The sequence below is a fragment of the Cajanus cajan genome, chromosome 2 (assembly GCF_000230855.2).
Source record: "Cajanus cajan strain Asha chromosome 2, NIPB_CcT2T_4, whole genome shotgun sequence".
Taxonomy (NCBI): Eukaryota; Viridiplantae; Streptophyta; class Magnoliopsida; order Fabales; family Fabaceae; genus Cajanus; species Cajanus cajan.
In genome coordinates this window covers 81526503-81545550 of record NC_138518.1, presented here as the reverse complement: position 1 = coordinate 81545550, position 19048 = coordinate 81526503, and the positions used below count along the sequence as shown (strand labels likewise).

General features: G+C 31.3%; 3 protein-coding genes across 3 annotated transcripts; 2 read left to right on the top strand and 1 right to left on the bottom strand.

The window, feature by feature from the left end:
- Positions 1–485: 485 nt before the first annotated feature.
- Positions 486–6198, top strand: LOC109796878 (Protein kinase superfamily protein). Its single transcript, XM_020356721.3, has 6 exons — positions 486–968; positions 1980–2275; positions 2547–2682; positions 4390–4526; positions 4805–4928; positions 5567–6198. The coding sequence occupies exons 1-6, from the start codon at positions 905–907 to the stop codon at positions 5950–5952; spliced, it is 1143 nt and encodes a 380-aa protein (XP_020212310.1). The 5' UTR covers positions 486–904; the 3' UTR covers positions 5953–6198.
- Positions 6199–8019: 1821 nt separating this feature from the next.
- Positions 8020–11670, top strand: ZKT (protein containing PDZ domain, a K-box domain, and a TPR region). Its single transcript, XM_020355352.3, has 7 exons — positions 8020–8552; positions 9327–9433; positions 9542–9639; positions 9800–9876; positions 10681–10801; positions 11063–11122; positions 11310–11670. Exons 1-7 carry the CDS (start codon positions 8143–8145, stop codon positions 11448–11450), a joined length of 1014 nt encoding a protein of 337 aa, XP_020210941.1. The 5' UTR covers positions 8020–8142; the 3' UTR covers positions 11451–11670.
- A 1789-nt stretch (positions 11671–13459) lies between these two features.
- LOC109799054 (beta-amyrin 28-monooxygenase) lies at positions 13460–17602 on the bottom strand. Its single transcript, XM_020359543.3, has 4 exons — positions 16955–17602; positions 15484–15939; positions 15202–15389; positions 13460–14008 (listed from the first exon to the last, which is right to left on the bottom strand). Exons 1-4 carry the CDS (start codon positions 17451–17453, stop codon positions 13712–13714), a joined length of 1440 nt encoding a protein of 479 aa, XP_020215132.1. The 5' UTR covers positions 17454–17602; the 3' UTR covers positions 13460–13711.
- Between the last annotated feature and the right edge of the window lie 1446 nt (positions 17603–19048).

Genomic DNA, 19048 nt, shown 5'->3' with positions numbered 1-19048 from the left:
AAAAAATATAATATCATCATCATAATTAGTAGCATATGTTTTATCCCTCATTCATTTAATAAAAGTTATTCTCATGATTTCATAACCAAAAAAACTCACTTTATTGGTGATATAACTCTTTTGATTGACTTAGCACAAAAAAGAAAGAAATATTTTATGGAAGAAACCAAAAGGTTAAGGATAAAAAAGGGTGGTTAGGTGTGGTGGTTGCAAGTTTTTGTGTGTTGGATACAGTACACCCAATAGAGGAAGAATAGGAGAGAAGTCACAAGAGGGGTTTTAATTTTTTTATTTTTCTTGCAGCCAAATATATTTTTTCTCCCCATAATCAAAAATTAAATTTTTTTTTCTAGACATGTTGAAGTGAGTTTTGTCTTTCTGAATAAAGTTCTCTGTTAATAGGGCTTAAAAAAAGATTTGAAAGAATGAATAAGAGTGTGAATTGGAATGAATAGAGAGTGATGGAAAAAGATTGGTGGGTATGCATTATGAAAAACATGCACCTTCTATGTGCGCACTAACATCAAAGTGCACCGAGCCACATTTTGAATCACAGTCGATGTGGGCCCTTCCATCTTCCCCCATAGCCAAGCCAACACCCAACTCATCAACATCATTGCCATCTCTGAATTATCTCCCACTCTTACCTTTCTGTCACCAAAAGACATGTCCCCGTTCACACCTCAACCAATCCATTTGATCATAACACTAATTAACCATGTTATTGTTCTCCTTTATACTTGTTTTCTTTTCTCATGTGTGTCTCTTCCTTGCTCCTAAATCTATGCCATGTTCCTTGAGGACTGAGATAACAACTCACAAAAAATAAAAAAGAAGCTGTGGTTTTTGTGATGGGGTGTTGATAAAGGAGCTGGTGCTGGAAGGGTGTGTTTTGATTCGTATAATGGGTAATTGCTGGTGTAGGTGGGAGTCATCAGAATATAGAGTCTCATCCAATGTAAAGTCAGGTTGGTTTACTAACAAAATCTTACCCTTCTCTGTTTTGGATTTTTTTTATATATAATTTTGGTATTTATTATTTGTTTATCATCAAGTTTTTTGGTGTATGTTCTGATAGAGGTTTGATTAGATATTTAGATTCCTTGTTTTCCTCCTGGATTCTGTTCTATCTCTTAAAAATGGTTTTTTTCATCTCCTTCTTATCTTTTTCAATATTCTGTCTTTGGTGGAGATATTGTCAAGGATTCCATATTTTGTACCACTCCAATTTTTCCTTCTTCATTTCTTGATCATCCTTTCAGCTGGTTTGTTTTTCATTGAAAATTTTGTGTTGTGGTTATTAAACCATTTGAATCTAATGAAACTTTGACACGTAGTGTGTTAGCTCTCACCCTTGTAGGTAAGTTGGTATTCTGCAAATCATTGGAAGACGAAGAGAACAAAAACACAGAAATCTAAAATCTTCATGTAGGAGTTACATGTTGTCTTCAAATCAAGTCAAACCTTTTTAACTTTTCTAAAGTAACTTCAATGTAGAATCTGTTAGTATCTTTATGTGTTTGCTTCAAAAGTAGGTCGGCTTGTGATTCTCACGTGCGTAGTGGAAACCTCTTAACTCTAGTGCGTTGAGTATCATCTTAACCAATTTTTCTTACAAAATTGGTGGTGGAATTTTAATATATAATCCCCTTCTTCACAATTATAATATATTCCCACCATCCCATTATTTTAAAAGTGTATACTAATTCTTCTTTTTGTCTATCCAATATGAGAAAAGGAGTTATTTATGTAGACTTCTTAATCTTTTAACATCACAATATTACAATATTTATAGATAGTGTGATCTTGATATATTCATGATAATTTTCTGTATAACATTCCATTCACATTGTATAATGTATTAACTGTTTAATGTAATATCTGATAGCTTTATCTGTTGTTTTTTTAGTTTGTTTTTCTGAGAATAATAAATGAGAATAATGTGCACATGTTTTGTTCTCTTATTGATTCACCAAAAGAACAAAACCAGGGAAGCAAACAAAGAAACGATGATAGTAAGTTACCATCAAATCCTGAAGAAGTAGAAGACCTACGGCGTGACTCAGCTGCAAATCCTTTGATTGCATTCACTTATGATGAGCTAAAGAAAATCACTTCAAATTTTCGGCCAGATCGTGTGTTGGGGGGAGGAGGATTTGGAAGTGTGTATAAAGGCTTCATTTCTGAGGAGTTAAGGCAAGGGCTTCCTACCCTTGCCGTAGCTGTTAAGGTTCATGATGGTGACAACAGTCATCAAGGCCACAGAGAATGGCTGGTATACCTTTTTCTCTTTCTGTACATTGAATTTGTTTTAATACAAGTTTAGAAGTATTTTTACAATTTTTTTTATAGAAAAAAAACTATATTTTAATAGAAAAAATCTAAAAAATTCTTCTGACTTGTATGAAATCATCTAACTCCAAAATCATGATGCTTCACATGCCATGTTTGTTCTACTATTGACACATGTAAATTGATGTAACAAAAATTAGTTATTATTGGTTAGAAATTGTTGCAAGCTAATTAAGATTTTCTTTGCTTTCTAGGCAGAAGTCATATTTTTGGGGCAGCTTTCACATCCAAATCTAGTGAAATTAATCGGATACTGCTGTGAAGATGAACATAGGGTGCTGATATATGAGTACATGTCCCGGGGAAGTGTTGAACATAATTTATTCTCAAGTAAGTATATCATGCCACCTTTTATCGATAATTTTGAAATTGCTTAAAATTAAAGCTCAGGACATTGCTGCTACTACATATGTTACTAGGGGCCAATGCATGTAACATAGAAAGGAATTTATTGAAAAATATTATGTTGTTTTGGCAGATGCATGTCACCTTACTTTTTTACTTACCCTTTTAAATTGTCTCCGACAATGTTGACACTAAAAAGAAAGGAATTTAAGATAAAGTGATTTTGGCTCCATTTTGTAGCTTCGTGGAAAAATACCGAGTTAGGAAGTTTTGTGCTTAAGAAGTTGGTTCTTTGTCACTTCATTAAGACATGTGCTTTAGCTGGATTTGATAAGGACGTAAGTTCGACAGTAACTTAAGGAAATAAAGTGTTGTTTTAGTTATACTATATGCAACCTTTAGTGACCATAATAGGTGTCAATGTAAAAGAAGACTATGACTAATTGACCATCAACATTCCTTTGCGATTTAATCATTAACATGAAAAATATGAGAATGGAAAACGTTACCTCAGTGAGCAGATTCTTGGTAGGTCCTACATTATTTTCCAATGAATGTAAATTCCCTAAACATTTTACAATATTTTGTGAGATTAATTCATGTTTGGGTTACTGTGGCAACACTTCAAACAGGAGTTTTCTTATGGGCTCGAACCCCTTATTTTGCACAAGCCCATAAAGCCCATAAAGTACTAACTTTCAAGCTTTACTTACTACCCAATTGAAAGGAAAAATAAAAATCTTAAAAGACTTCCATTGTTGATAAAAAAAGGAAAAAAGCTTGCTATTTAGAATTTGAGCCGACTCTTATTTATTTATTTTGGCATTATACATGTTAGGGCTTAAGAGGTCCTACCAATAAAGTGATGTCTAAAGAATTCCAAGCAGCTAGAGAGGAAGAGAGGAGAAGATGATTGAGAAAATGTTTACTTGCATTTAAAGAAAAGGCTAATATTTTTTTCACATGCACTTGTGAGATGTGAAATGAATTGAATGAAAAGTGATAAAAAAAAGAGAAGAAAAAGGAAGAGAAAGAAAATCAGATGTGTGATGTAAAATTGATAGGTAAATAAAAAAAGAAAAAAAAATGGAAATGAAATATAACGGAGAGTGAGTGTAAACAATTAACAACCAAAAAAGGGTACCCATTTCTTGACAAAACACTATTGCTAAACTAACTTTTTGTGATAGATTATCATATTAATTTATAATTTCACGGTAGTGAAAAAAAATGCTGGATTGATGGGTCGTTTAGAATACCTGCATGAAAAATCAATGGCAATTCATGTAATTACAAGGCACATTATAAATAATTTGTCATTTTTATACCCTTAGTGAGTCCTATAGCCAATAGTCTTATAAATAATTAATTACAAGATATTTTACAGAAAATCTTCATTATTAGCTAATGGAAAAAGCATCACACACTTTATGGATTATTAAAGTTATTAAGATATTTTATGCTGATTGTTTAAGGTTTAGTATAAGACTTGGATCCTTTTGTGTTGTAAGATTATTTTATTGGAGAAAGATAGACGCAGACTTAATGTTGCAACTTGGAAGGACCCCACCACGATATAATCATAAAGTCCACTAATATTCAAAACTATTTGTCTTTATTCAACAAAATAAGAGACTTTAATAGTGTTTCTTTTGTTTGTATATCTAATGTGCCTTCAACAAAATGCGGCAGAAATTTTGCTTCCCATGCCATGGTCCATAAGAATGAAGATAGCATTTGGCGCTGCAAAGGGACTTGCATTTCTTCATGAAGCAGATAAACCAGTCATCTATCGAGATTTTAAGACATCAAATATTTTATTGGATCAGGTCAGTTTACTAAAATATGTCATCTGAAATTGAAAAAATAAATATGTAAGGAGAATGTACACATATTGGTATTAAAATTTTACCATTTAAGCATATATTGTGGGGTGAACAAATAATTGTTTCCATAATTTGCATGTTAATTTTGACATGATGTAGATTAGGATTTTATTAAACATGGATTCTTTGGAGTTCTTGTACAGCAAAGGCCATATTGGTTTCAAATTTAAGCCAGCTTTCAACTAAACCATCTTGGTTTTTTTTATATGTTTCAAAAACAGGACTACAATGCAAAACTTTCTGACTTTGGCCTAGCTAAGGATGGACCAGTTGGAGACAAATCCCATGTCTCTACTCGAATAATGGGAACATATGGTTATGCTGCACCTGAATACATAATGACAGGTAAAGTATAGCTTGAAGCTGGGATTCTGTACTCATTTGTGAAACGAAGTTCATACTTTCGCTAGACATAAATAAAGGCTAAATAGAGAAGTTATGGTTGTTCCATATAATACAAGAGTTTGATTTTTATGCATTATAAAGACTTTTTCACTATCTATCAACCAATCAAAAATCATATTAAGAGTGACTTTTAAGATATCTTTATAAAAGTCAACATACTTATCATATATGATAATTTGTGATTAAAATCAACTATGTTGTTGATGTACTTAAATTAAAGATTTATTTGCACATTTTGCTACTTAACTTTTAATTTTTTTTATATATTTTGTCACCGTATTAATTCATTATTTATTTCTATTAGTTAATTGTGATATGACACATTGATCATTAATGTAGTACATTAATTATTAACATGACACATTAACATAGATTACTTATATGATATATAGATGATGATGTGACATAATGTCTATGTTAGCGATCAATTAACATAGACAAATGATCAATTAATAAAATTGCAAAAATTTAAAAGTTGAGAGACAAAATTCGAGAAATCCTGTGATTAAAAATACAACTAAGCCTAAATTAAATTCTCAATATAATACATATTGACATCATGATAATATGTTGTGCAGGTCACCTGACTCCTAGAAGTGATGTTTACAGTTTTGGTGTTGTTCTTCTTGAACTTCTCACAGGAAGAAAATCTCTAGACAAGTTAAGACCTGCCAGAGAGCAGAACCTAGCAGAATGGGCCCTTCCTTTGCTGAAGGAAAAGAAGAAGTTTCTAAACATTATAGATCCAAGGTTGGATGGTGATTATCCAATCAAAGCAGTTCACAAGGCTGCAATGCTTGCATACCATTGCTTGAACCGCAACCCAAAAGCAAGGCCTCTAATGAGAGATATTGTGGACTCATTGGAGCCTTTGCAGGCACACACAGAGCTCCCTATTGGAAAAACATTGACCATAATCAGTGAGGTTTCTGAATCTGGCTTGAAAATGAAAGATGCAAAATGACTTAAAAGGAGGGTGGTGTAAGGTGTTGTAGGTTTCAATTATGTTCTTTGGGAGAGGTTTTGCCTTAACTTCTTGTGTTTATTAACATGACATATAGGCAATTTCTTTCTATTCTATCCCTTATTTGCTTTTCAACATGGTTGTCATATATGTGCAGCTGGATTACTGTATGGACTGATCAATTTAAAGAGAAACAAACAAGCAATAGCAGCAAAAAAGGATATTATTAGCCGTTCTTTTGATTTATTTTAATCTAATATATATTGCCAATTATATAATGAGAGAAAACAATTCATTTATCTTCTCTTGTAGCTAGAAAGTTATGAAAATGTCCTTTATCCGAATGAATATTCCGAGATATGACAAAACTATCGCTAAATGTGTTCTCACACAAATCTTCATGGGTTTGATTTGACCAGCCTTTAGTTCTTCCAATATTTTCTTGCTGATGTGCCAAATGTATGATCATGGAACAAGCTTTTTGAGCTATTATTCCCAACTCTCTGAGCAGTGACTCTTTCAGTCTAATTCAAGTCTTGCATCACATAGATTGAATTTTTTTTTCTTAGTGATGTTATGTCTTTGTATCCCTCGAGAAACCTGTTCTTATCACATACTCAAGAAGATTCGTTAGTAGCATTCATTTAGAATTTAGAATGCTTAGGATTTGGTTCAAAATGTGCCAAAATTAAAACCATAGGGGTTTCTGAACCTTACACCTTGGGGTATTGATAGGTTATATATATTTTAATGCTTAGAGATAGTGTTTTCAATTGGTATGTAACTTTATAGTCCATTGTTTTCTTGTCAACAACATGGGCAGAATATAAAAGCAATGAAAAAAACTTTGTAATTTAAAGGCAGTTGGTGATTTTGTAATAGTCAAAACACAAATTACATAACCACAATCAAATGTAGCACAGTAGAATCAAGAGACTTCCAAAATTAATGAAAGATTGAAATTATATCTAATCATGAAAAGTTACGAGACGTGATTCTTTATTAAGAAGCATGAGATCTGATAACTCAGTAAAAGTTATGAAATATAATTTTTTAACTAGAGTTATAAGATGTGACATTTTATAAAAAAATATTAATATAATTTGAAATGATATATCTCTTCATCAAATAATAGGAGATGATTTATAAATAAAACCAATTTGCTTGTAGAAAACATAACATAATTTGTTCAAATAATATTGACCAATAATGATATGACTATTTTCAAAATTTAAAATATAATTTATATGTTTAAAAGTATTTTTGTTTATGGATTTTAATTATAATATTTTATTTATTAAAAATATTTATTTATTATAAATTTTGATTTATGTTAAAATAAATATTTTTTTATCCATTACATGAGTTAAAATATTAATTATAATATTAAAATTTAAGAAATATGTTACTCAAGTTTTTTTTTTTTTTTTATGTATAAGAAGAATAAAATAAAGGCTACATTTAATTTATTTTAATGAGTTAAATGAATTTTCAGACACCAAAAAATTCGCAATCTTGATCTTTCCTGAAAAGATAAGAAAAAATTGTCAATAACAAATTTAAACAATTGCAAACAACGTTTATTCATGAAATTGGTAATATTATCTACAATTAATTAAAATTTCAATAGTTTCCTAAGATAATTAAACTTCTTCTTCTTTTTCTTCAAAAAAAAAAAAAAACTTACAGAAGAAAAAAATAGAAAAAATAAAATAATTTTTTATAAATTAAAATTAATTTCTGCATAAGTTAATTTATAAAAAAAATTTCTTATTAACTTTTTTAAAATCTTATTTTTAAATTGAAAATTAATTAATTTTAACTTCTGTTTATTTTATTTTATTTTCATTCTTTTCTCTTAAAAATTGAAAAGAATATCCAAGCATAACCTTATTATATACTAAATTTTCCACCTCCCTAATCAAATTGTTGGAGACTTGGTAGAGGTAGCACAGCCACGTCTCAAACATAGCAAAATCGAAAAAGTACACGTGGCATGATACTAGTGAACTGAACGGATGTTGCTTCTTAACCACTTCAGCAATCTACACTCACAACCTCTCATCCATGTCTTTGTGGCCCCAACAACACAAACTTCAACTGTGTTAACTATGCACAAGCACAACTTGAAGCACCAAGAGAAACTTGCAATAGCAGTAGCAGTTTCAAAGTTTTGTGAATAACATAACCATGTCATTATCTACCACCACCACTAGTAGTCACTCATCTCTTTACTCTGCACTCACATTGCCAAGAACCACCCAAGTCCACTCAACCCTGTTTTCTCCCTCCACCAAGTTCTTTTCTTCCAGAAGCCCTTCATATTCGGGTGTTTCCTATTGCTTCTCAAACACCCTTTTGTCAAGGCCTTTGCTTTTTGCTGTTAAGGCTTCATCTGAGGTAGGGTCAGAGGCATCGAAGCAGGAGAGTGAGGGAGAAGAGGAGGAGTATGAAGAGTATGAGGTGGAACTGGAGCAGCCCTTTGGACTCAAATTTGCAAAGGGCAGGGATGGGGGAACTTACATTGATGCCATTGCACCAGGAGGATCAGCTGATAAAGCTGGAGTCTTCACTGTTGGGGATAAAGTACTTGCCACCAGGTGTGTTCTTCACGTTTCTCTTTTTTCTCTTTCCGCGTGTTTCTTTGTTTGAAGAATTAGGTAGAAGATTTGTGGATGTGGCATATGACTATGAGATTAGTGGCAGGTTAGCATATCATGCTCAAGAAAATTAGTCGGAGGTCTTATTTATCCTGGCTTGGTTTATGATTGTGGATTTTGATATTGCATTAAAATTTTGTGATGAATCATCCTATTAAATATGACTTTAGTAACAAGAATAACAAAAGTCTTATCCCACTAGGATGAGTCATTCATGTTTGGTAGGATTATAGGATAAAACTTATGCTATAGGCACTGTTAGTGCTTTTCTCCAATCTCAATCAGAGTTTCACTACTGTAAAATGTGTAATAAATGATTCCATTAAATGTGAATGCGTATTAGCAAGGTAATTCTAATTGGACAATAATACTATCAGTATATATCAAAGTTTTGTTTGTTTTGGTATATTGACAAGTTTTTCATTGGCTGCTGAGGGCCTAATACAACCCTCTTCCTTTTACCTGGCTTGGCACCTGCTATGAAACCATAGGTTGAGTTTCAATATGACTATAGTATTTAAAAATCATTTAGACATGTGATAGCAATTCAGCTTATCCTATCTATATTATATTGGGGGGGGGGGGGGTTCTTTTTATAGGTATATGATATAATGAACTTCAAAATTCTTTTGAGAAGTGAATTTGTATAGTTTGTTTTTTTTATGTATAGTGTTTGAGTGGTTGAGATATGACCAATATGTTCAATATCTTCAGCGCAGTTTTTGGGACTGAAATTTGGCCAGCTGCAGAATATGGCAGGACAATGTACACAATTCGTCAAAGAATTGGTCCATTACTCATGAAAATGCAAAAGAGATATGGTTAGTTCAATATCTATGCATTTTTTATATGTTTTGAGTGCTACTAGTCTTCAGGCACTTGTGAACTTTGCTTGTTGATCTTTGAACCGTGGTTTCTTGTTTTGACAGGGAAGAGTATTGATAGTGGTGGTGAGTTAACCGAAAAGGAAATTATCAGAGCTGAGAGGAACTCCGGGGTAATCAGCAACAGAGTGAGAGAAATTCAAGTAAGTTTCATTACAATGACAAAACTGTAAAATTGTAGTCCTTACATTCTCAAACCTTTTTGTGTAAGATATTTTCTCTTCTATAGAAAGATGTCACTGCTGTACTTCCGTGCGGGGTACAAACATCTGTTGTCAATTCTCAAACTTGGAAACATTTCAGATGCTAAATGCTTCAAGGAAACGGGAACAGAAAGAGCGCAGGGAAAAGGATTTGAGAGAAGGATTACAACTATACAAGTAAGACTCAGAAATTCAAGATCATTTCCTTTTTGGCTCTTTATGGTGTATCCTGTATTCCTTTCTATTCTTTATTTATCTAGCCCTTAACATTTCACAGTGCAAGTCTATTCTTCCAAAGGGATGAAGTGCAACATCTTGTTTCCTATTGTAATTCAATAGATGTCATTGTTGCACTTTGTGGAATTTATTTTGCTATATATTTAGGGAGTATTAGGCGAGGGTATGAGAAGAATTAATCTTCATTCTTGACCATGCAATTATATTTGGACAGTTATAAACTTATAATTAGATTTAAGTAAAATCAATATTGACAATCAATGTATGATAGGTTATATGGTTGATTTTAGTTTCTTTTACCTTTTCACACTTTCACTTGATACTCCTTATATATATATATAATCTTCAAAATTGTGCTAGATTTGCTAAAATTTCCTTTATTATTCAATTGCATATTAAAATGTAAAATTAAGGATAGGAGACTTCCTTGTTTGACAAGAGACATGGTAGGATAAAAAAAAGTTAATATATAAAATTGTAATCTGCATTAAGTATCTGGCAATTGTCTTCAATTGATAATTGATATATTGTCCTTCGTTAGCAATTAATTTTGGGGATTTTAGTTTTGAATCCTGAATGATATCCTTTCTATGCTTATGGCCAAAACAACTGGTTAAAGGAAAGAATTGCTTCACTTTCCAAGCACTCAATTTGCATTATAGCTAAATTAAAGGACTGACAATAATTGATGCTATCTCATTGATATTATTATTGTGCACTCTGTTCTTGGATTAAATGCTGAAGGAATGGCAAATATGATGAAGCACTGGAGAAATTTGAGTCTATTTTGGGATCAAAGCCAGAACCTGAGGAAGCATCAGTTGCAAGTTACAATGTTGCTTGTTGTTATTCTAAGCTAAACCAGGTATGTTTTTCTTGCCATTCGCTAGTTGTAACTTGTAATTTGGTCTTGGATTAGTTCCTTATTATCCTTGTTGAATAGATATAATTTCCTTTATATGTGTAATTAATTTGGTCCAATGAATTAAAAGTTTATTAGTCCTTACTCATTAATATGGGACCAAATTATGTGTGTGGACTAACGAACCAAACTTTTAAATTAAATGATCCTATGATTTGTCTATCTATTAATGTACTAATAGAGAGTAATAAATTTCTCTAACAGATTCAAGCTGCACTTTCTTCACTGGAAGAAGCTCTGAATGCTGGTTTTGAAGACTTCAAGGTGATCAACATACTTCAAATTAAGGTCTATTTAGATAAATTTTTCCATAAACACTTATGAGAGAAGAAAATTCGAAAAAATTCTTATTTTCTTCTCTGATAAGTAATTATGGAGAAATTTATCTGAAAAGACTCTTATTTCATTATCATATTGGCCAAGTCATCTAACATAGTTGCTATTTTAACAGAGAATAAGAACTGATCCTGACCTTGCTACCGTAAGGGCGTCAGAGGAATTTGATCCTCTGTTGAAAAGATTTGATGAATCTTTTATCAATGAGAATGCCATCAATGCCATTAAATCTCTTTTTGGATTTGGTAAGAAATAACCCATTGTGTGGACACAAGCATACAGTTTGGCTGACTAAGGAGTTGGTTGAGCAATAATATGGTAATTATTTCCCATGTATGTATAACTTTATAGTTTAACTACACAGGTCCCTCATTTTTTGTCCCTTCACTGGGATCTTGGTTTATGTGCTAGCATATTCATGCAAAATTATGAGAAACTTATTTATGATCAATAAAATTGTGCATTTCGACCTCCTACTTTTGTTGCATGTTGTTTTGAAGCAGACAGGTATGTATGAGAGGGTTGAATCAAGGGAATTGTGTCTGTTGCATGTCATGGACTATTGTTCTTAGTTAACAATCATGAACGAGTTAGATTATGCAGCTTGTATTATTGCTAGGTTGTGATTCTCAAAATCTTATCTTGATGAAATGGCACTAACTTCCCTTTTCTTTTGACGAAATTAATCATTTTTTATGATGTTTAACGTAGCTGTTTTTCAACCATCAACAATTACCTTTCTATAAAATGTCAATCTTTTTTTTTTTTTTTACTGATTACAAATTTTGTACAAAATTCCCGTTGCTTCTAAAACTTTACATAAACATTTTCATAATTTATAAATGGATTGCAATTTAATCTCTCCTATAGCTAAATTTAAAATTATAAGATGTTTAGACTACAATTTTTTTTAAAAAAATAATATTGGAGTAACACCAAAGAAAAATTAGCACGACAAAGTTATGGGTTTCACCTATTGGATTGTTCCAAATTGGGGCTCTTTTAGGATTCAACTGGTGCACATTTTGGATTGAAATCAAGGCCAGTTTTTGAGGTTTTATAGATTAAAAAAATCTTATGATGAACAAGTAAACATATTTGTAAAAAATCATTATGATCAGTTTAGTGGAGAGAAGAATTGGTTAATCCGGTCCTAAATTCTAATGTTGTTGCGGCTATTGTTAAAAAAAATAATAAGAAACATATTTTTCTCCTTTGCCTAAAACTCTTCTCTCCTTGGAACCTTTCTTAATGCAAATGGATAATTAAATTAAAATATATAACATTCACATTGTAAAAAAATAAAAAGCACTTGTAGCAAAAATACTTACAAAAGCCTCTCCAAGCTTGTAAAGGGGTATCGACCCTTCAATCTCTTGAGGAACGACAACAACAAATGGAGATTGAAGCAAATTTATACAGTAAACTCATAAAGTTACAAAAATTAGCTGCTAAGACTGTGTAGATTGAAGAAATAGTGTTATTTGTTTGTTATGAGGTGCTAACCATCAATGTTGTCTTGAGCTTCTTCTAATCAAGATGGTAAGAAATAACTTAGTCTAATTAAGAAAGCAAGGGTTACTTTTGCATTCAACATGTCATAGTCAAACATTTATATTGATAAATATTTGATTCAATTTAAATATTTGATATTGACATATTGAATGTGAAACATATTTTTATATTGATAAAAGTATGAAATTAATCTTTTCTAACTTTAAGAAAATATGAATTATTAAAGAGGAGAGACTAAATTTAAGTTTTTTAAAATACCGGGGCTAAAAACATTTTTTCTTTTAAAATATAAACAATTTTGTTTAATAAAATGCAAAAAAAATATAAAAGTAATTTATTCTGTGTTCTTTTATTGAAAACGTTGGTCATCTTAGAATGCATTTGATTCACTTTGCAAACAAAATTTATCGATTAACGAAATAATAAAGAATTCTTCGGATTATTTGAATATTTCAAGCTCACCTTTATAATAGGATTATTAGAACCCTGGAAATTAACCATACATAAGTTTCGGTCAAATTTTCTTTCACTAACCAGCATCATCATCTATACCCCAATTACCTTGTATTTCATCTATCATACTTTTTCTCAGGAAAGATGTGTCCACTTATGACATGTCATGATTTAATTGGCTAAGAGATGCGAACAAAAGGTGGACAAAGAAACCAAAAGAAAAAGAAGAAAATTGGTTATGGAAGTGAAACAAAAAAGTTGAAATATCGTGAAAGAGAAAATGATTGAAAAGCTGAATAAATACCAAAATAATCAAACTTCAATTGAAATTCTTGGAGCTCAAGTTTTTATAAAATTAGCAAGTAATGTGAGAATTATCTCTTATGTATAAACACTACTTAAACTATATTACTAGTCTGACATGATATTTTCAACAAAATCCAATATTTCATATAATCATGGAAGCAGAAACAAAAAGCTTCTAATCAATGTAGCAAGAAGTTTTATTCAAATATAGCACTATAAGATGACTACTCAGGAAGCTTCTAATCAATGGGAAGGATGAAGTCGAATTGCAAGTCCTTTTTCTGGTTCTAGCAAGGGATCATACTTGAACTTCTCCCCAGGAATCACCAAATCCCACTTGAACCGTTTCACGATATGATGCATAAACAGAAGGATCTCTAGTCTAGCAAACTCTTGCCCCAAACACATTCGGGGGCCACCTCCAAATGGAACATATGAAAAGGGTGTAGGTCCTTCCCCTTCAAATCTTGAAGCATCAAAAGTTTCGGGATTCAAGAACAGTGTTGGATCCTTGTGTGATGAACTAGTGCTCCAATGCAACTGTTAAAAGGGATCATATATGACATGATCAGCATGAAAGAAGGTTGTTTCCTTTTAGTATACACCCACTTGTTTAACTTGTCTTATAGTTGTAAAGAAGCATTGCCTTGCAGAATTTTTTTATGACCAACTTTCAGTATTGTTGAGCCTCAAGAAAATGAAGGTTTTGTTTTGGTCTAATGTAATGAAACATAAGAAACCTCAAGTAGTTCGTGGAAATAATAACAGAAAAAGAGATGTAAAGAATACTTCAAACATTGAAATAAGGTTAAATTAAACATCTACTGAATTAGGGCTCAATTTAAAAACAAAATGTTAATGAAAGAAAAGAATATCAAGATGACAAGAAGTTCTTAAAATAGAGTGTAACTAGTCACTTCAGCCTTGATGCCCCAGTATGTTTTAGTAAGATCTTAATGATACATGAACTGTGAAGTAAAGTTGAAGATGGGGTAGCATTTAGCTATTTGCAATCATTATAAATATTTTCCCAAGTCCAAAATCCAATGAATGCAGAGTGAAGAAAGCATGATAATAGTAAAAAAACTTTATAATCTTTTTGGATAAACTTATCTAATGTAATGTAGCATAAGAAACCTCAAGTAGTTCGTGGAAATAATAACAGAAAAAGAGATGTAAAGAATACTTCAAAGATTGAAATAAGGTTAGATTAAACATCAACTGAATTAGGGCTGGATTTAAAAACAAATTGTTGGTCAATGTAAGAAAAGAATATTAAGATGACAAGAAGTTCTAAAAATAGAGTGTAATTAGTCACCTTAGCCTTGATGCCCTAGTATGTTATAGTAAGATCTTAATGATACATGAACTGTGAAGTAAAGTTAAAGATGGGATAGCATTTAGCTATTTGAAATCATTATAAATATTTTCCCAAGTCCAAGTTGTGATTCCAATGAATGAGTGAAGAAAACATGTCAGGATCTGTTTGGATAAGTTAAACTTATCCATATGTAGAAAATTTGAAATAAACTTCTCTATAAACTAAAACTAACTTACATTAAAGATTAAAAAAAAAAATCTAAAGAAGTTAATAAAAAAAAATCTACAAATTAATTTAAACATAAATTGATTTTAGGTTATGAAAAAACTAAATTTATGTTTTTTTTTTCTTTCCTAATAATGCTTTTGGAGAAGTTTGTCAGACATACATGTACAGAAGAAATGAAACATACCTTCCACCCTTTAGGGATGTTATAATCAGCATAGGGGAAATCCTTTATAGCTTCTCTGTAAGCACCACTCACTGGCGGGGATAGCCTCATACCTTCAGATACAACATTCCAAGAGTATTTCATTTTCTGAACATCTTCCCATTGCAACAACTTCCCTGCCTCTTTCCCTTCACTAATTTCAAGTTGTTCTGTCATAAAGACAATCCTGATCAAGTTTTAGGTACAACAATCTTCTTATACTACACAAAAGTAAACAACATGTTCAAGGATTTTATTGCTAACCTTTCAACACATGTTCATAAACCTGAGGCAACTGTCCAAGATACTTCATAACCAATGATAACACTGATCTAGAAGTATCGTGGCCAGCGAAAAGAAGAAGAAGTATATTATCAATAATTTCCATTTCTGTCATAAACCTTCCATTGGTGTCAGATGTAACAAGCATGTGTGATAGAAGGTCTTGAGTAGGTGATGCCCTCTTCTCCTCCAAATCCACTTTCCTTTTCTTTAGAATCATTTTAATTTCTTTTCTTATTGCATCTGCAGCTTTCATTGAACGATGAAACTTTGTTCCAGGAATGTTGAGGGGGAAGCCAATCATCCCTTTCAGAAATTCATCAAATTTTAATGAAAGCTTTGATAAGTGGTCAGAGTCTTCCATGCTTAAAAATAAGCAACAAGCCAATTCAAACGTGTATAGATTTACTATGCGATAGACAAACACCTGCTCCTTTCCTTCAAAATTGCAAAGTGACAAGTGTGTTAAACTACAACAAAAAAGGCTATACACAGATAATGTAAACTGTTATCTTAAAAATCATACTAACAAAAACTTCTTAATGATTAACAATGTAAAAGTTTTTACACAGATGACCCTTAAACTCTTAAACTATTGATCAAGATATTCTTTTCAGTCTTATTTATCAAAACAAAACAATATAGTCAATCAGCACTGTTTAATCATCAGAAAACTTGTAAAACAGGTGGCCCTCGAGGCTAGTTTTGATTCAAGAGAATATTAATCTAATAATTTTTTTTATTTCAGGGTGAATGCTAAAAGCAAGAATTTCTATCTTGTATAAGAACCTCATGTACCTGTCTGCTAATGCTAAATCATTATGTACCTACCACTGATGCTTAATCATATATCCTAGTTTGCTATTATATTGATATATAAATGTAAGATTTGTTTAACTGACACAATATATGTGAGAGATTTGAGAGATATGTAAAAGGCATGATAAATATTTGAAAGATACGAGAGATTTGAAAAACGTGTCCTATTAGAGATTTGTTTAATAGGAAATTAGTAAAGTTCCGTTAGGATTATTGTGTAAGGGTCATGTGAATGCAAATAAGCATGTGGGGGAGAGAGATTGCATCGTAATGAATTCCGCAGACAAAATTTGTTTTGATAATAAATTTGACTTTTCTCATCTATGTAAGTAGGCAAGTTGGGCTGAACCACTATAAATTGTTTATGATTTGTTTGTGATGCTTTTACCCAGTCACCAGTAGTTATGTAAGCATGTGAAAAGAGAATATGATATTTCCCAATACGATTGAAGGGGGTGTGGTATTCCCCAACAGCAATCTTTTGCTTTATCATTGATCCATAAATCTAATCAACAAGGTATTATTATGTAACTACCATTTTGCATTGATCTAATCGTAAAACTTTGTTAGCCAAATTCTCATATGAGTAAATGATCAACCCAACACAATTGAGCTGTTATGTTACATTTCATACCTTTCCAATATGTGTCTATATGGCGCTGAGCAATGGTATCCATTTTTGGCAAGTAATTTCTGAGTGTTTCTGCATTAAGAAAGCTCATGAGCAACTTTCTGACCACCTTAGCCTCGTCACCAACCTTGTTAACAAGGGACAACCTTAACAGCTTCTTTACAGAACTAGGCCACCACACTTGGACATTCTTGTTCTCATTGCTGAATAGGAACTTGTTCCCTGCTGGCCCGCAAAACACAGCCATAGGATTTCCAAACAACAAAGTCTTGAACACCCTTGAGTCATATTTCTCCATTCTCTCTTGTATGAACCTTGAACTGTTTCCTTCAAGACATGAACGCATAAACTCAAAGGTTTCTCCAACAATAGGCCACCCAAATCTTCCAGGAGGAAGATGCGGGTTTGGATGCTTTCTGAGTCTAATTTTATTGATGAAATGTAGGCAAAGGAGACAGAATGCCAAAACTGCTGGCAAGACAACAAGGTTGGTCACCTCCATAAGCTATAATTGATGTCCTCAAGACTTTGACTATTGATGAAGTGCACAAGTCAAGAGAAAGTATGAAGATGGTTCGAGGAACAAGGAAATGTGAGATAATAGGCAAATGAAAGATAGAGAGAATGATCTTTGGAATAGGACTGAACCAGAGAAGCTATATAAATAGACCATTATTAATTAATCAGAAATCATTTTAGTTACGACGTTAAAGTAGTGATTATATATAAAAGTCAAAAACACTTACCACACATGCGACCAATAATTGGATATCAGTGTATTATAATTAAATCCATAAATAAGTCATCAAGGAAGACTTAGAAAGCACTTGAACTGTGAACTACAATTTTCAGTTTATGTTCATCCTGATTTTTTTTAAAAGAAAAATACTTGGTCCTCGAATTATAAATACATGAAAGTGACACTTCAACATTATTATCATAAAAATATTCCTTGATGACGTTACCATAACGACAATTGAGGCCTATAAATAAATAAGTAAATAAATAAATATATGTGATGAGCATATATCTAATGCACTAAAATAAATATTCCTTTAAGATTGTGTTCATTTCGATAGTTATCTTACAATATTTTTTTGGAAGTATACGGTGAAAAATATGTGATAGAGATTCAACCCATCAATAGAAAATTCTAGAGATCTTATGACAAGGTCTAAGTTTAAGATGATAAAAACAAGTTTCACACATATCAATGGAAAATTAGACTAAAATGAAACAAGCTCTACACTAAAATGGATTACTTTTCTACATTGACAAAGACTTATCTCAACTTAAATACAACATGATAAACTAAAATTTATATCGTCATGAAGAAATATTAATGAGCTTGAATTTAATTGGTTTCTGGACTAAATACTTACTTAAATTTACTTTTTTAATTTTAATGTAATTTTTGTATTTCATTTTAACTAAAAAAGTTTAAATGTCTTTTTATATTGTCCAGATAATTTTTTGTACAATCAGATTTCTAAAATTATTTCTAGTGAAAAATAAATACAGGTGAAAATTCAATTCCTAATGAAAAATTTCTAATTGTAAATGAAAGATATTTTAGCATATAAAAAAGAAGCCACATACTGTTATCAATGGTACAAAAGAAAGAAAAAAATTTAGATTATGTTATGGTATTTGTATTTTTGAGGAATATATTTATCAAGAAGAGAATTAAATCTTATTATTTATTGGAAATATTTTACACTCATAATTTCATAATATTCAGTATAGTCGCCATTTAACAGCAATAAGGTTTGTTATGGAGCTATGGTTGTTGGGAATAAGATGTATGCCCAAGATTCAATCTATCTTATATGCATTAATAAAATTGTACTTTATTTTCATATTTATTGATTATGAGAAATAATTAATATGATAAAGTTCTTGATTAAAATTAAAGACTTCTTTTTTTATAATAGAGATTATAATAATGAGAAAAACAAGTCTTTTTTAATTTTAATCTAAATTATTCTTGATCGTAGGATTATTGAGGATATGATATCATTAATCCACATAGATCAATATATGTGTAATAGTCTTTATTGGATAGAGATTAATAGATCTCATTTATTAAATTACTCA